At 34.7% G+C, this 19776-nt stretch overlaps 1 protein-coding gene across 2 annotated transcripts in view; it reads right to left on the bottom strand.

Annotated features, from left to right (window-relative positions):
• Window positions 1–19776, bottom strand: part of NCKAP1 (NCK associated protein 1) — a 98818-nt gene that overhangs the window by 41028 nt on the left and 38014 nt on the right. For both annotated transcript variants that reach the window (XM_069491864.1, XM_069491772.1), the window contains 6 exons: window positions 19672–19720; window positions 9701–9857; window positions 6447–6503; window positions 4115–4211; window positions 3634–3740; window positions 2383–2515 (listed from right to left, as the gene is read on the bottom strand). In XM_069491864.1, the coding sequence (XP_069347965.1) occupies window positions 2383–2515; window positions 3634–3740; window positions 4115–4211; window positions 6447–6503; window positions 9701–9857; window positions 19672–19720 (600 nt within the window). The remainder of the gene's footprint in view (window positions 1–2382; window positions 2516–3633; window positions 3741–4114; window positions 4212–6446; window positions 6504–9700; window positions 9858–19671; window positions 19721–19776) is intronic.

Below are 19776 nucleotides of genomic sequence, written 5' to 3'. Positions count from 1 at the left end.
TTTAGTTGGGAAACTACTCATAGGTCCATCAACTAGTGGATGGATAAACAAACAGGTACATCCATACTATGGAATACAATAACAAAGGAATGAAATTTTAATATATACCATAATACGAATGAATCTTAAAAAGATTATGCTAAGTGAAAGAATTAAAAAATAAAAGATTATATAGTATACGATTCCATTTATATGAGAAAATTTTTTTAAGGCAAAACTATAGTGGCAAAACATCAGATCTGTTGTGTCAGGGGTCTATGAAAGAATCCACAATAAAGGTACACAAGCAAACTTTTAAAGGCTTTAGAAACATTCTTTATCTTGAATGTGGTGGTGGTTACATGAATGTATTTATAAGGCTGCTAAAATTTAAAATATATCCTCAAAATGGGTGATTTTTATTGCATGTAAATTATGCCTCAAAAATATTTGGACCAAAAAACCTCCCTTTCAAACTAGCTTTTAAAAAATGAATACTTAATAAACTGCATCTAAAGCCAATGCCAAAAATAAATTTTTAAAAAAGTGGATGCTTAGCTCACAAACAGCACAAATAAAATACATTTTCAAAATATTAAGATCTGTAGAATGATGTGAATATCACTGAACTGTATACTTCAAAATGGTTGCAATGGTAAATTTTATTATATGTATTTTACCACAATAAAAAAATTAACACCAACTACAATGAATTATATAACTGGTTTACAATCTTAGTTCTAAATTTACATCCTAGCCAATGGTTAAAAACACTGTTAACGTACTTTGCAACATAAGAGAGTAGTAAAATGTTCAGGGTTTGGAGTTAAGACTTGAGTTTGAATACTGGCTTTACTTATGAACTGTGTGATACTAGCAAGTTACATAGTATCTTTTTTCCTCAACAAGTAATAGTAACTATACCTACCCTCACAGAATTGTTGTACAGATTTAATAAGGTACATGTAGTATCAATAAATATGGCAATTATTAATATCACCATCATTGCTGCTGCTACTAGTACTATTACTATAATCCCAGAAGAAATGCTAATAATTAATTTTCTCAGTGTTAGTAAACTCCACTTTATATAAAAATAGACTTCAAGCGACTTAAAAATTTTAGCATTAAAACAAAAATCTGTAAAGTAAATTAATAAATGTCCAAATAGCCATAACATGTTTTAAAAGTTACATAGAACCAGGAGTTCTGGTTTACTTTTTAAACTGTATGCTAGTATGAATAAGTAATAAACAGTAACAACAGCCTCTGGTTTATCTGGTAAGTAATAACCATTCAAATAAAACTACAGCAAGGCAATAATACTCTAGGTTTTCTGTTCCCTTTTCAAATGGCCTTTCTAAAGGAAGCATCAGAGCTCCATCTAGTGGATAAAGAAGAAATAAACTATGTAGTTTAGGATAGTAACCTATAACTTACAAGGTCAACAATTACATTTTTATGTTGATTTGAAAAAAAGTAGGATTTCAAAATATGGTTATTTCTTTGGAAAACCAGCAGCTTTAGAGTAGTCTTTGTATAAAGAAAATTCTTACTGCTTTTTCTTTATACTAGTTTTAGACATCTGTAATTTTATAAAGGGAAACAAAATACTATTTTTCTTACAGTTTAGAATAAAAATTTTTAAAGTTAAATATGAAACAGATTGAATAAATAAATTATGGAAAGCAAGAAAAAAAAAGCTAAGACTAAAATTCAATAGAGGAAAATCCAAACTGAAAATAAAAATTAGGCCATTTATATTAGAACATCTAGATGAAGTCTTTATTTACCGGCCATCCTCTAACATAATGTTCAAAAAGATTTTTATTCTACTTTTCTTCTAATACTTATCAATTATCATCTAATCTTCTAATACTTAATTATCTCTCTCATCTCTTCTGTATCTCCATAGCCACTGTTTTAAGTTCAGGCTCTCATCAGCTCTCACCTACCCTACTACAGTAATTTTTCTTGTGATCTCTCTGCCTCTTCCCTTGATCCCCAGCAATCTACCATCCACACTGAGCTAGGGTGACGCTTTGCTCTTTAGCAGAGCAAATCTGATTTATAACTAACCTCCACTTTCGTGAGGCCCTCTATACTGGTTAGTGTAGTATAGAGTATCCTCCCTCTCCAGTATAACATCCCTTCATTATGTTCACTCTGAGCTTTGTACACATTAATGCACAACACCAATCACACTAGACTACAATAAATTGTTACCTTCTCCCTAAATAATGATCTCCTTGACAAAATCTGACCATGACCTATTTACGCTTGTATTGCTACTGCCTGGAATATGATTATATCTTATAAATGTCTGTTGAGCAAACAGATCAATTACTAAAAAGGTGGGAGAGAGAAGGAACAAAAGAGGGAATAATATGCGATAGTTTTTACCTGCACGAGTTCATTGAGGACAACAGCATCAAAGCCAGAAAGGTACTGCACGTAATACCTCTGCATTACAGGTCCATATTTCCTTACGTGTGCTCTAAGCTCTTCCATGTAAAATATTAATTCTGCAATGTGCCTTTTTTAAAAATTCAAGAAAAGTATTCCAAAGAATAAATTTGTTATCAAAGAAAATACTAAATGTCCTCAATATTACTTCTAGAAGTTTTAGTCTTAAAATGGGCATTAATATTTAATGTCAATTACTTATTTCATATGAATTAAAGAAATGGAAAGCAAAAACAAAAATAAGCTAAGACTAAAGATTGTCAGCAAAAAATCCAACCTTAAAATAAAATCAGCACATCTTATAAATATATCATCAAAAAAAAAATCTCAAATGAAAGAGGATTAGCAAGAAATAAGATTTTTCTGTATGCTCTTATGTCTCTGCTTCATTTATCTAACTCCAGTTGAGACTGCGGACTAAAGTGGGAAAAAGACATTTTAATGACACACCGAGTTGCAACGCTATACAAATTTTTATTTAAATGTTTTATGTAGTAAAAAATATTGAAAAATGAATTCCACAGGAAATATTATTGGACATAGCAAGAAAACAAGTAACTTTATCATCAACTAGCATACTAGAGAGAAAACATTAAAAGTCCTAATTTCAAGCTAAAGTTGACTTTACAATTCATGTCATCTAATATTACAAATATTTGTTATGACAAATATGAAAAGCTCTAAAAACAAGTTCTTCAAAATAATTTTGCTTCAAATATAAGTCCCCAGATTCCATAACCCATAAATCAGAATACAGATGGCCCACGACTTACGATGGTTTGACTTACAACTTTTCTATTTTACAATGGTGTGAAAACAGTTGTAGAAACTGTACTTCAAATTTGAATTTTGATCTTTTCCCAGGCTGGCAACATGCAGTAGGATACTCTCTCACAGTAGCAGCGAGCCACAACTTTTAGACAGCCATGTGAACACGAGGATAAACAACCGATACTCTACAGTGTGTTGCCAGATGATTTTGCCCAATCGTAGGCTAATAAAAGTGCTCTGAACATGTTCACAGTAGGCTAGGCTAAACTATGATGCTCTGTAGGTGGGTCTGGTTTATTAAATGCATTTTAACTTATGATATTTTCAACTTATGATGGGTTTATCTGGACATAACCCCATTGTAAATCAAGGATCATTTGTATACAGAAAATAATTTTTTTAATGTTGCTAACTTACTTATCTATAAAATCATCTGCACTCTTCTTTGGCATGTTATCTGCATGACGAAGAAGCCAGATAATTTCATCACGGGCAAAGGATAATGCCATAAAAACAAAAAGTGCCTATCAAAAGAAAATTACATTGTTTACTCTCATTCAAAGGTTAAAACCAAAATCAATTCATAATCTTTCCTTAAGTGAAAAGTCATTGGCAAGAAATGATAGTATCAAATTTAAAAGAGAGAAGAGACCAACAGGAGAGGATAGAAGAGATCTTGAAAGTATGTGTGAGGGAGAGAATGCATACAAGGAAGAAGAAAAATGCAGGGAAGTGTGATGTACCATACCAGTTTTAAGTTAGCAAATTCATTCTCTGTAAATATAAAAATCCTTTTATGTAGTCCCTAACTCAAATTTTAATAAAATTTCATATGGAAGAAATGTTTTTAAGAATTTTAATACGGTACCATTATTGAAGTAAAAACAAAATCCATTACCTTGGGGCCTAGCAAGCCAGGTTGATCAGAGAGAACAGTAGCCAATTCTTTCAGTGCAGACCTTAAAAACTTGCGTCTTTCTCTGTGCATTGAACCACTATAAGGAAAGACACCATTATGGTTTACCTGCTTCTACTAAAATTATGATTAGCAATTAAAATAACCTAACATTTCTGATTCAACTTCCAAAGTTTTTTTTTTAGGAAGCAGAATCCCCTATAAAAATCATCTTCTATGTATTTGTCATTAAGCGAGCTTCTAATCTTATGTTTATCTTTGCCTTTCTTGTGTTGCTTTTGTAACCAAGACTGTCCTCCTATGAAGATCCTACCCAACCTTCAAGAACTATCCTTCAAGAAGCATCCTTGCAATACCCTGCTGTTTATTTCTGAATAATTTCTGCAATTTTAGTATTGTATAGCTTAGCACTTTATAAACTGAACTGAAATTCTTGAAGGCAAGAACTGTACTATATTTTTGTTACTTCCACATAGAAAGTAATAAATATAACAATAAATATCTGGTTATCTATGTCCTTATTAAGTATATTCCTATTAAATATATATTATAAAACTGACTAAACAAGACCTACAGTCAATAAAGATAATGGGATGAGATCTGTTTGGTGCTCCTGTTCAAAAATAGAAAGATAGGAAAAGAAAGGGTCACTCATAAATATTCACATACTAGGGATTTTAAAATACAAATTCAAATTAGAAAGAACTTACGCTCACACATTAACACAGGGACAAAAATAAAATGTTCTAAGTATTCCATCTCCTCATACTATGCAAAATAGATACTGCTCCAAGAAAGTTTTAAAATTTAGATAGGTGTATAAAATTCATACATATATATAGATATGAACGATGCGTATGCCAAACACCCAAGTATAAAGAATACACAACACCAGTAATTTTGCTGTGATACACATTAGCTTCAGAAGACTCAAATTAAAATCCATCTTCTGCCTGTATGACTTTAGGCCCCAACTCTATTTCAGCTTCTCATCTATAAAATAAGCATGATGACACCTGCTTCAAAAGACATAGACATCTTTCATGATGCCTTAATATATAGTACTTCTATACTATGCTGCTTTAATTTCAATGAGAAGCTCTTTTTACCAACAATAATAAAGTCATCTGGTATAATTTCCAAGAAGGAAATGGGAAAATGTTGTTTTGACTGATTTACTTCATAGGGTTGCTGTGAGGCGTATGTGGTATTTATTGAGAGAAAATGTCTATAAAGTACTTGGACCTGGCATATGGAAACAAGTTATAGGAATGACTACTGCTTACTATTTATAATTATTGTGTGCAATATATAGAAGAAAGGGAATAAAAATATCTTTCTTACAAAAGATCTTTATAGAAGGCAGCTATGATGCTATATAGTTGCCTACGACAGGGACTATCCCATGAAGAAATGATTATCGTATTTCTACAGGTCTAGAAAGGAATTCTAACAAACCCCAAAGTATGTCATTTGCACTAGAGAATAATTTTTGAATAATGTAAGCACATGTACTTCGTGTAAAAAAAAAAAAACTATACACGAGGAATGATATAACACAGATACAATGGTTTAAATTCCTGGTATCTATCCCCCATAGCCTAAACTTAATTCTAAAACTTGTGGCTTTATAGTTTCATCTATGGAATGGTGCTTATCTTTCCTCTGCCTTATCTAGAAATACTGAAGGATCAGATAATATTATCGATACATTTCCTAAGCTCATTGGTAAAAATATTCTACGTAAGTATTAATATATCACATACATAATTAAAATGCAGTATCAAGTTATTTAGAATTATTTCATGAGAAAAGTGGAAAAGTTCAAAGGACTTAAATACACTAATTTCTAATTTAGGATATCTATATATTTACTAATATAAATAACTAAAATTGGGGCGAAGTGTGAGGTTAACATATTTTCCAAAGTAAACACTTTTTGAGGGAGTTTGAGAATACATCAAGTTTCATGAAGTAGTAAAAATATCAGCACAACTTACAAAATCAGCACAACTTATTGGTATGAAAAGCATAGTGGCAGTAAGAGATGATACCTAAAAGTCCCTTGTGTGGTACTTCCTTACAGCATTTTATCAATACTTCAAAAATACTTAAAAACTGTCTTCACTAATTCCAAGGTTACTAAATATTTAGGCTATCTACTTAATATTTCTCACTGATTGAAAGTCTCTGTCTTCTACTACCACATTTGCACACTACTAATCCATGCCTACTTCAACAAAATGCTTTATTTTGTTGAATCAAGAAAGGAATTCTTGATTAAAAGTACCACAGATAAAACAGAACTACTTACGCATGCGACACAGCTGCCTCCTTGCATTCTCTTATGTCATTAATACGTTTATTATAGCTATGTGCAAAAAAATAAATTAGAACCATATTAATCTTAATTTGATAAGTAACAGTCAAAATACTAAAAGTCAAACACTAAAAGTCAATTAAAAATTGCTTATTATCAACAAAAAAACTGGCCCTCAAACTGGAAATGCATGAAAGTTGTTTAACTGCATCCTTGTCTAGCACTTTAGGTCTCCAGTCAAGCCTTCCTAAAAAAGTAAATCTTACATTATAGTAAGTCCAACAATAAAATGAAGCTTCATAGTGCAGATTTTTATTTTACTAAATCTTACTACTTCCTTCAGCTCCAATAGAGCCATTAAAATTATACTTCTGATATAATTAACAGTGATTTCCAAAAATCTAAAGTGCAAACAAAGCTATCACCTCTGACCTTTTATCAAGGCTATCTCATAAGCATGGAAAAATTCTGAAAGGACATATATTATACTAGTAATCAACAGTGGTGACTGGGTATAAAGAATTTGTGGGCCGGGCGCGGTGGCTCACGCCTGTAATCCTAGCACTCTGGGAGGCCGAGGTGGGCGGATCGTTTGAGCTCAGGAGTTCGAGACCAGCCTGAGCAAGAGCGAGACCCCATCTCTACTAAAAATAGAAAGAAATTATATGGACAGCTAAAAATATATATAGAAAAAATTAGCCGGGCATGGTGGTGCATGCCTGTAGTCCCAGCTACTCGGGAGGCTGAGACAGGAGGATCGCTTGAGCCCAGGAGTTTGAGGTTGCTGTGAGCTAGGCTGACGCCACGGCACTCACTCTAGCCTGGGCAACAGAGTGAGACTCTGTCTCAAAAAAAAAAAAAAAAAAGAATTTGTGGTGGAGAAAACTAAGGCAGGAAAACATTTGCCTACTTTGAATTATTTTGAGAGATAGAATTATATATGGGTAATTTTTACCTATCATTTTTCAAAAAAATACTTATTTTTCATATTAAAAAAAATTTAATTAGAAGAAACAGAATATCAACACCAACCAGTCTAAACGTACCACTGAAAAAACAGATGGTAATAAGTAATTTCCTGAGTAACACACACAAAAACTCAAAATTCCTAAAATGTTAAAGGAAAAATATCTTCCTAACAACATGGCTAGAACCACTTACACCAAAATGAACTACAACTTCTGTATTTAAGTGCTCTAAGATTCAAGTGTTCTTTGAGCAAATGTCTAAAATATACGAATTCTATAATCATCAGCCTCTATAATTAATAAGCTTTTTATATTTATGGTTCGACTATGATAATTTGCATTTTAAATTGGATGAACTCATAATTTAATCAAAATTAAATTTTCTCAATTTTAAATACAGAGATTCTTTAACAAATTTATCATTAAAAAATCATATTGGTTTCATGGTGCTATTAATTTACTTGCACCATACATAAGAGTTCATTCAGTATACACAGACCACCTGGTTTTAAATGTTTACGTATATTTAAATATGATTCCACAAAAACGTTGTCAGTATGCTAAGACAATACAAGTTTTTTTTTTTTTTTTTTTTATTGAGACAGAGTCTCACTCTGTTGCCCGGGCTAGAGTGAGTGCCGTGGCGTCAGCCTAGCTCACAGCAACCTCAAACTCCTGGGCTTAAGCGATCCTACTGCCTCAGCCTCCCGAGTAGCTGGGACTACAGGCATGCGCCACCATGCCCGGCTAATTTTTTGTATATATATATTTTAGTTGTCCATATAATTTCTTTCTATTTTTAGTAGAGACGGGGTCTCACTCTTGCTCAGGCTGGTCTTGAACTCCTGACCTCGAGCGATCCACCCGCCTCGGCCTCCCAGAATGCTAGGATTACAGGCGTAAGCCACCGCGCCCGGCCGACAATACAAGTTTTATGATTTGCAGTATGAACGAAATTACAGTATGAGAAAGCTCTTATGACACAGAGTATTTCAGGGTTTTCCACTATCTAAAATAAGAGCTGAAAAATACACAGGGCATTGTTCTTCATATTATGACTGATAGATCACAGGCACAAGAATATCAGAATCACCTACGGTGACAGAAGTCAGAATAGTGGTCACTTGAGAAAAGAGTAGGGTGGATTAGGGGTGGCATGGCAGTATTGACCAGAAAGAGGCATAAAGGAATTTTCCAGGGACGATGGAAATGTTATACATCTTAAGTTGTGGTCACACAGGAGTATTCACATACAAAGTCAATGAGCTATATACCTAAAATTTATGCATTCTTCTGTTTGTAAATTTTACCTCAATAAAGTACTAAGGGAGAAAAGGGCAGATTCCTTTAAACTCTCCAAGATACGGACAAAAGAGGCTGGGGTGACGCCCAGGAACCTGGATTTTAATTTGCATCCCAGGGTAATTCGTATGTACATTAAAATTTTAGATATATTGGCTTAAACTGTTAGTGCCAGACATCTTTAATAACTAATAGAAGCTTTATTTTACCTTAATTTCATGAGGACATTATTGAATTGGATGTGAAATAAATGTAAGCAAATTTCATTTTTAGCTGAACCTAGCAAGCCCAACATAATCATTTAACATAAACACAGAGTATCCTAGTATATTTTAGATGCTCCTAATTTCAAAAGATTTTATAATTGTTATTAAGTCTGAGCTCAATGTGGCTTTTATATACTGGCTGCAGAATCTCAAATGGAGAGAAATGAAGGCATTAAAAATTTCAAAGAAACAACTTTCAGAGAATTATTTGCTTTACATCAAATAATTGAAAATACATCACTTAAAACTCTTTCCATTATAAGAAAACATGACTTCCTATGTGCAGCAGAATGACTTCTATAATTGTTATAATTAATCTAATGAAGTATTTTTGATCGCTTCATATACTTTTACAAATGCACTCTATTCTAAAATAGCACTTCTAAAAATTTCAAAACTCTAAAATACATATGGTACTTCCAATCATATTTACGTCTAAAACCATATATGAGGACGTATCTTCCTTTTCCTAGAATACAAATTTTAAAAGGACACTAAATATAGATTTTTTTAAATCTGTGAAGTTACCTGTAAAAATATGATTCTTACCTGTCAGGATGATTGTTAGAAACAACTTGCTTTGACCAGAGTAAGATGGTAGAGGCTGATCTCTCTGCATGATGTGACTACTTCTCTATCCCCCAAAAGTTCAGTAAAAACAACCACTCAACACCCTTCTCCAAAAAAGACAAAATAAATAAAAATGCCATACCCTCGTATGTTTACAAATAAGTCTTCTGCGGCTTTGTGAATGTGGAAAACTTCATCTCGAAAGAGTGAGAGGCAAGAGCTACTTTGAAGAGCTAGCTTCCAAAGGTTCAGTGCTGTAGCATCAGTATTCAGGATCCCATGGCACAAAATAAAGCCAACTTTAAATAAAAAGAAAAGTAAATACAAATGTAAAAGTATTCCAAAGCTTGGTTACAGTGTAGCTTTTTAAAAATACAGAAACATAACCACAATCACTAAATTGGAGCTCTTATACATGTATAAATAACATGCTAATTGTACTTTTCTTTTCCATTTTTTTTTTTTTTTAGATAGGGTCTCACTCTGTCACACAGGCTCCATGGAGTACAGTGGCAAGATCATAGCTCACTGCAACCTCTAAATCCCAGGCTCAAGCGACCCTCTATAGCAGCAACCCAAGTAGCTAGGATTACAGGCGTGCACCATCATATCCCGCTATTTTTTTCTTTTTTTTTTTTTTGAGACAGGGCCTTACTATGTAGCCCAGGCTGGTCTCGAATTCGTAGCCTCAAGCAATCTCTCAGGAGAGAACCCTGGGGCTCCACACTTCCACCACAGACACTGCAACTGGAACTGCGGGTGGGCCCCTCAAGCACAGCAGGCTGCCAGATTAACACAGGGAGCTGCCTGGAGATGGTGCAGCAGCACTGCTCCAGAGAGAAGGTACAGTGGGGTCCCACTGGCTTACAAAACCCGGGTGCCATGGCTAAGGCCATTCTGAATTCCCAGACCCAGGGCACTGTGTCTATCCAGGGGTCGGAAATTCATTGCTGCCACCTACCCATCACCCCAGCTGGGCTAGGGGAGAGAGTAGGGAGGCCAGGTGCTTTTGCACTTCCAATGGGCGTGTGCTGTGAGCCCCTACCACCCTGGGGGAACACGGACACCCACCAGCTTGGCTCATGCTGCTGCCACATAAGCAACTCCAATCAGCCATAGCTGCTGCAGGACACAGGAGAGGAGCGTCCAGGGCCCCAGGCACCTGCTGCCACCGTCTGAGTAGCACAGCCACCACCAACAGACATGGAGAGCCCAAATGCTCACACCACTGCACATCAACCCCCCCACTGCTGCCACCTGACCTGGGCAGAGTGAAATCTTACACCACCACCTACCAACTGCACCACTACCAAAGGATCTGGGTGGTACAAACCCTCACATTGCCTGCACCCATCACCTGCCACATTCCCCTGAGTACACTCATCACTCACCATATACCTGCCATGTGCTGACCGTCCGTGATAACCACAGGGGAATGGGGAGATGTAAGAGCGCAGCAGTGTTAAAGGCTCACAGTGCATCCACCCCTGTCCTGCCTGGTCAATCTTCCGGAGTAGGATATACGCACACCATCCAGAGACCTATCCCTCTCTTATTGAGCAACAGAGTTCCCAGGAGAAGAGAGTACATTCCTGCAAAGCTATCTGTCTTGAGCTGATAGAAGAGGTCTCAGATAAAAAGAAAGCAACATACGAACTCTGACAACATGAAAAAATAGGCTTCCCTAAAGGATCACAATAGTCCAACAACAGAATCCAACCAAAAGAAAACTGTTGGAATGTCAGATATGGAATTCAGAATACAGATGGAGAGTAAGATCAATGAGATTGATGAGAAAATTGAAAATAAACATAAAGAAACCAAAAAAATAATTCAGGACATGAATAAAAAATTCCCTAAAAAGATAACATAAGAGAAGACAGAACTTAAAGAAATGAAAGAGTCATTTAGGGAATTTCAAAATATAACAGAAAATGTGAACAACAGACTAAATCAAGCAGAAGAAAGAATTTCAGAGCTAGAATACAAGGCTTTCAAACTAAGCCAGTCAGTCAAAAATGTAGAACAAAGAATCAAGAAGAATGAATAATCTCTCGGAGAAACATGGGACTATGTAAAGTGAACAAATATCAGAATCATATAGGTATCATTTAGGGAGAAGAAGAAAAAGCAAAACTCATTAAAACCTATTTGAGGGAACAATTAAGGAAAACTTCCCCAGTATCCCTAAGATTTAGACATCCAGATACAATAAAGTCATTGAACACCTGGAAGACTCATGTCACATAGGACCTCACCAAAGCACACACTCATCAATCTGGCCAAAGTCAAAGTGAAAGAGAAAATCCTATAAGCTGCAAGACGAAAGCATCAAGTAACTAACAGACTTCTCAACAGAAACCATACAAGCCAGTAGGGATTTGGATCCCATTTTTCAGTCTTGTTAAACAGAGTAATTGCCAGCCAAGAATTTTGTAACCTGAAAAACTAAGTTTCATAAAAGAAGAAGAAATAAAGTCTTTCCTAGACAAGTAAACACTAAGGGAATTTGTCACCACTAGACATGCCCTACAAAACAATGCTTAAAAGCAATCTATACATAGGACAGAACAATCAATACCAACCAATGTAAAAATACCCAAAAGCTGAAAACTCACAGCTCTTGTAAAACAGTAACACAAGTGAGAAAACAAAGTAACCAGTTAATCAACATAATGTACAGAATAGTACTTCACATATCAATACTAACATTGAATATAAATTGTCTTAATGTTCCATTTAAAAGATACAGACTGGCTGAATGGATTAAAAAAACACAAACCAAATACATGGTATCCCCAAGAAACCAATTTAATTTACAAAGACTCTCACAGAAACTCAAGGTAAAGGGATGGAAAAAATTTTCCATGGAAATGGAAACGAAAAGAAAGCAGGAATAGTTATTTTCATATCAGATAAAACAGACTTAAATCAACAATGGCGAAAAAAAAAAAAAACAAAGACAGTCACTATATAATGATAAAGGGAGCAATTCAAAAAGAAGACCTAACAATTGTAAATAAAAATGCACCTAAAAAAGGAGCTCCCAAATTCAGAAAACATTATTTTGCAAGATCTAAGCAAAGAACAGCAACATCATAACAGCTGGGGACATCAACATTCTACTGACAGAACTGGACAGATCATCACAGCAAAAAATCAACAGGGAAACACTAGACTTAAAAAGAACTCTAGAATTTACAGAGCATTCTATCGAAAAGTTACTGAATATATATATTCTTCTCATCAGCACATGTGGCACTTTCCAATATAGATCATATGTTAGGTCACAAAACAAGTATCAGCAAATTTAAAATTATTGAAATCATACCATGTATCTTCTCAGACCACAGTGGAATAAAACTAGAAATAAATTCCAAGAGGAACTCTCAAAACAGCACAAATACATGGAAATTAAACAATCTGCTGCTGAATGATCCTTAAGTCACTGATGAAATCAAGATGGAAATCAAAAAATTTTTCGAATTGAATGACAAAGATGACACAAGCTTCCAAAATCTGTGAGATACAGCAAAAGCAGTTCCAAGAGGGAAGTTCATAGCCTTAAATGCCTACATCAAAAAGAAAGATCACAAATTAACAACCTAACGTCACATCTCAAGGAACTAAAAAAAGAACAAACCAAACCCAAAGCTATCAAAAGAAAAGAAATAACAAAGACCAGAGCAGAACTAAATGAAATGTAAACTAAAAAACAAACCAAAAAAATCGCCACAAGATCAACCAAACAACAAGTTGGTTCTTTGAAAAGATAAACAAAATCAATAGACTGCTAGCTAGATTAACCAGAAATAGAAGAGAAGGGATTCAAATAAGCTCAATCAGAAAAGAGAAAGGAGACATTACAACTGATACCACAGAAATACAAAATATTACCCTTGACTACTATGAAAACCTCTACACACACAAACTAGAAAATCTAGAGGAAATGGGTAAGTTTTTGGTCACACACAACCTCTCAAACTTGAATCAGGTAGAAACAGAAATTCTGAAAAGACTAATAACGAGTAATGAGACTGAAACTGTAATAAAGAAATCTCCAGGCCGGGCGCGGTGGCTCACGCCTGTAATCCTAGCACTCTGGGAGGCCGAGGTGGGCGGATCGTTTGAGCTCAGGAGTTCGAGACCAGCCTGAGCAAGAGCGAGACCCCACCTCTACTAAAAATAGAAAGGAATTATATGGACAGCTAAAAATATATATAGAAAAAATTAGCCGGGCATGGTGGCGCATGCCTGTAGTCCCAGCTACTCGGGAGGCTGAGACAGGAGGATCGCTTGAGCTCAGGAGTTTGAGGTTGCTGTGAGCTAGGCTGACGCCACGACACTCACTCTAGCCTGGGCAACAGAGTGAGACTCTGTCTCAAAAAAAAAAAAAAAAAAAAAGAAATCTCCAAACAACAAAAAAACCTGGCACCTGGCACCTGGCACCAGATGGATTAACACCCAAATTCTACCAGACCTACGAAGAAGAACTGGTACCTATGCTACTGAAACTCTTCCATAACATTAAAAAGGAGGGAATCCTCCCTACCCCTTTCTATAAAGTCTGTCTCACCTGATACCAAAGCCAGTAAAGGACACAACCAAAAAAAAGAAAACTACATACTAATATCCCTCACAAAAGTAGATGCAAATATCTTCAACAAAATACTAGCAAACCAAACCCAACAGAACATCAAAAAGATAATTCACCATGTTCAAGTGGGTTTCAATCCCAAGGATGCAAGGATGGTTCAACAGTTCAACATACGCAAATAAATCAGTGTGATTTACTGCATAAACAGAATTAAAAACAAAAACCATACAATTATCTCAACAGATGCAGAAAAAGCATTTGGTAACATTTCAGCACCTCTTCATGATAAAAATCCTCAAAAAAGTGGGAACAGAAGGAACATACCTCAAAATAATAAAACCATATATGACCAACCCACAGCCAACATCATACTGCATGGGGAATAGCTGAAAAAACTCTCCCTAAGAACTGGAAAATGACAAGGATGCCCACTGTCACCACTTATATTCAGCCCAGTACTGGAAGTATTAGCCAGAGCAATCAGGCAAGAGAAAGAAATAAAGGACATACAAATCAGGAAAGAGGAAGTAAAACTATTCCCATTTGCTGAGGATACCACTTATATCTAGAAAACCCTAAGACTCCTCCAAAAGACTTCTAGAATTGATAAATTCAGTAAAGTCTCAAAATTAATATACAAAAATCAGTAGCATTCTATACACTAAAAACAGTCAAGCTGAAAGTCAAATCAAGCACTCAACACCATTTATAATAGCTGCAAAGAAAATAAAATACCTAGGAATAAACTTAACAAAGGAGGCAAAAGATCTCTACAAAGAGAACTACAAAATAAATACTGATGAAAGAAATCACACATGACACAAACAAATGGAAAAACTATATTCATGGACTGAAGAATTAATATTGTTAAAATGTCCATATTGTTCAAAGTGATTTATAGGTTCAATGCAATTCCCATCAAAATACCAATGTCATTTTTCACAGATCTATAAAAAATAATCCTAAACTCATATGGAACCAAAAGAGCCTGAAAAGCCTAAGTAATCCTAAGCAAAAAGAACAAAAATGGAGGCATCACATTACCTGACTTCAAATTATACTACAAGGGTATAGTAACCAAAACAGCATGGTACTTGTATAAAGGCAGACATAAAGAACCAAGGAACAGAATAGAGAACCCAGAAATAAAGCCATATAGCCACAACCAACTGATTTTTAACAAAGCTGACAAAAACATACACCAGGGAAAGGACAACCTTCAATAAATGGTGCTGGTAAAAGTGGATAGCCACATGCAGAAGAATAAAACCGGATCCCTATTTCTCACCATATACAAAAATTAACTCAAGGTAGATCAAAGACTTACATTTAAGACTTGAAACCATAAAAACCCTAGAAGAAAACATAGGAAAAACTCTTCCAGACATTGGCTTAGGCACAGAATTTATCACCAAGACCCCAAAACAAATATACCAACAACAAAAATAAGTACATGGGACTTAATTTAACTAAAAAGTTTCTGCAAAGCAAAGGAAATAATCAAGAGTAAACAGACAACCTGTAAAATGGAAGAAAATATTCGCAAACTATACATCCGACAGAGTTCATTTCTGGAATCTATAAACAACTCAAACAAATCAGCAAGGAAAAAGCAAATAACCCCATCAAAATTTGGGTGAATGACATGAACAGATTTTTTTCAAAAAAAGATAGACAAAAGGGCAACAAACGTATGAAAAAATGCTCAACATCACTAATCATCAGGGAAATGCAAATTAAAACCACAATGAGATACCACTTCACCCCTGTCAGAATGGCATTAATGAGTCCAAAAATAACAGATGTTGGTGCAGATGTAGTGAAAAGGACACACTAATACACTGGTGGTGCAAATGTAAACTAGTACAACCTTTATGGAAAACAGTATGGAGATTCCTCAAAGAAGTAAAAGTAGATCTACCATTCAATACAGCACTACCACTACTGGGTATCTACCCAAAGGAAAAGAAGTCATTTTATTAAAAAGACACCTGTACCCAAATGTTTATTGCAGTACTATTCACAACTGCAAAGATATGGAATCAACCTGAGTGTCCACCAGTGATGAGTGGATAAAGAAAATGTGGTGGGTGCATGTGTGTGTATGTGAACACACACACACACGCACATCCACACACACCATGGAGTACTACTCAGCCATAAAAAGGAATTAAATAATGTCTTTTGCAGCAACTTGGATGGAAATGGAGACCATTATCCTAAGAGGTATCGTAAGAATGAAAAAACAAACAATAACCACATGTTCTCACTTCTAAGTGGGAGCTAAACATGGGATAGATATAGTCATAAACTGCTGTAATGAACACTGAAAATTGAGAAGAGGAAAGGGTAGGAGGGGGTGAGGGATAAAAATTTACCTATTGGGTACAATGTACACTATTCTGGTGATAGGTACACTGAAAGCCCCAACTTCAGCATGATACAATTCATCCATTAGCAAAAAAACACTTGTATCACTAAATTAAAAATAAAAGTCACTCCCATTTTTAACTCCTGAATATTATAATAGCTGTACTACTATTATGACACTTTAACATGTAACTTGCCATTTATCTTTTTGTTCTTAGCTCAATCTTCCTTTAAAATGGCCACTATACAAGCCTGCTAACTCTTTAAGTAGGCATATATTGTGGAGTCAGTCATACATACACAAGAATATTTAACTTATTTGACTTTCTTTAATTATATAAAATTATTTTCATACAATAAGACCCCTAAAGGAAGGCAATTATATGCTCTGGTACACAATTAAAGAAACAGAATATATGTAAGGAAATTTAAAGAACTCTCAAGAGAAACTTTGTTTATATTTTTGCCTTACATACTGACTTTTTACCTAATCCTCTGACTAAATTGAGATTTCATTTAGTATCTTATACCTCTTTGTTTACTTTGGTTTATAAAATATTTACTACTAGTAATAAAAGGTTTCTTTTTATCAGTTATATTATAGATTACAGTGTTTATTTGTTTTTAATATGGGTTATGAGTTAAAGTATATTCATTTGTTTATGATAGGACCAAAAAGGGCAAATGAATTTAAAATGGACTGCCCAAGATTAGGGGGATGATTTATTAATTAAACCACACATTGAGCTCCTTTCTCTATCAAAGTTCCTATGAAAGGACAAAACAAAAAAATTATTTTGAAAAGAAGCCATTAAAATGTTGTAGAACAAAACAGAAGACCAAGACTAGACAAAGTTGGAGAAAATCTCTGAAGATAGAAAACAGACAAAACTGGACTATCAATACAGAAAAACAAGGCAAAAATTCATAATCCAAAACTCCAGAGATAAAAAGAGATTTTTCTCAAGGAGTTCCTCAAGTCCAACTAATAAAGCAAGAATGGACACTGAAAAGAACATGAGGATGATTAATTTTATAACTGCACTCCAAACAGCTAGGTACTTAACATTCTAGGCTCTTCATAACTCTTGGCTTCAGGTTATAATATGTAGCAGTGATTCCCAAACTTTAGCTTGCATAAGAATCACCAAGACAGAATATTGTATCACAGGTTGCTGAGACCCACCCATAGAATTTCTGATCCATAGGTCTTGGGTGGGGAACAAGATTCTATATATCTAAGAAGTTCCTAGGTGACGCTGACGTTGCTGGTCCAGTGATAACACTTTGAACTAATCCACAATAAAGCTCTAAAGAAAATAGACTATCTTCTGAAGAAAAATGCTGGCACGGGTATTGGTGTCAAAAAGAGAAATACAGAGTTCGAGGCAACTCCTGACCTCTCAATTAGCTCTACTCAAGGTTCAAATACATGAAAGCAGCAAAACTCAGAGTAAATATTCCCTACTTTGACCACTGTGGTTATCCCAAATCTGTCTTCTCTGTGCCCACATATCTTTCATTAGGGTAGCCTGCTTCCTGACCCACCTCCCTGGCTTACCACAGAAAGCCCTGAAATTAGCATTCCCATTAAAGGTAAAGAGTTGAGGGGAGATAGTCCTATATAACTGACTCCAGAGGTCACCCATGCCAGCTAACTCTACTAATCAACCAAATTCTTCAGCCATACATCCCTAAATATAAAACAACTAAGAATCACCACACATTTGAGCAAAATCAATACTTTGAAAGCTGTTTTTAAAAATCAACTCCAGAAAAAGCATGAAAATGTCAGTTATCTTTATAGAAGAAAATATAAATATCATGAACCTGGCATGCAAAAATAATGTAATTAATAAAAACGGCTAAGGATAAGTAGTGTGCGTTAAATTCTTCCTCTTTCATACTGTTTTTAGTGTAAAAGTATCAGCCCATAATGAAACTAAGTATTGAAACTGAGAGTACTTAGAAATTTTCATAAAAATTTGACAGTGATTTCTGAGTAGAAACTAATAATAATCTATTATATTAAATTGAATCTAATAAAAATGTGGGTTTTCATTTTATGTCTTTCTTACTTAATTTTTCTGGTCATTCTAGCAATTCATTTCCTTTATTTTATTAAAGGATCAATCCAAAAAACATTAAGGAAGAAAAATTGGTCCTTTACCATAGTTTGAGAAACACTATAATAAAACTCAACAAATACAGTCTTCTCTCAGTGTCCGTGCAGAATTTGTTCCAGGAATTCCCACAGATACCAAAATCCGTGGATGCTCAAGTCCCTTAAATGGCATAGTATTTTACATATAACCTACACACATCCTCCTGTATACTTTAAATCATCTCTAGATTACTTATAATACCTAATACAATGCCTACACATCACATCACTTCATTGACATGGATTCAACATAGTATTCTGCATGTGGTAAATTCCAGTTTTGCTTTTTGAATTTGTGGAATTTATTTTTTCCCAAATATTTTTGATCTATGGTTGGCTAAATCCATGGATGCAGAGCCTACAGATATGGAGGGCCAACTGTACTATCTAAAGGTTAATAAATAAAAAACAAGAACAATAAGAACTAAACAGCACAAATTGTTCAAATTATTTCCCTCCGGCAATGAGGAGTAGGTAGAAGGAATCAAACTACATTATAGCAATTCCCATTCTGTACTAAACCTGGGTGTCTACTTCCCCCATTAGCTTCTTAGAAGCAGAAACTAGTAATTTTATCCCCCATGCATCTAACAAACTGCCAAAGATATGAACCATTTACTATAGGAATTGAAGTAAATTATAATAAACCCAAAAACCTTAACTGCATAGAGGTAATATTTAAAAAATCATTAAAAATAAAACAAAAATTTAGTTTTGAAGGTTATGTTGAAAGGCAATATGATGTAGCCCCTAAGCCTTGGAGTTAGCCTCCGTTCTTTGTCTTTGTCATTCACTACCTGTGAGAACTAAGCTTTAGATTCCTCACCTATAAAACCAACTACTCTGACAGAGTCAATATGAGGACTGAATGAGGTAATGCAAACAGATGGCTTAGCCTGTTAAAAAGAATAGGATTATCTGTTATTTTTCTCTAAAATATAAAACCTGAGGGGTAATCAGAAAACTAACCCATTTTACTTACAGATAATCCATTTTTCCATCGCATCCAAAGAGAGGTATTCACAAGGCATCTTTAAAAAGAAAATATACATTTGTAGTTAAAAGAAATTCTAAAAAAAAAAAAAAA

This window comes from Eulemur rufifrons, chromosome 1 (genome assembly GCF_041146395.1).
Source record: "Eulemur rufifrons isolate Redbay chromosome 1, OSU_ERuf_1, whole genome shotgun sequence".
Classification (NCBI taxonomy): Eukaryota; Metazoa; Chordata; class Mammalia; order Primates; family Lemuridae; genus Eulemur; species Eulemur rufifrons.
This window is presented reverse-complemented; position numbering and strand designations above follow the sequence as displayed.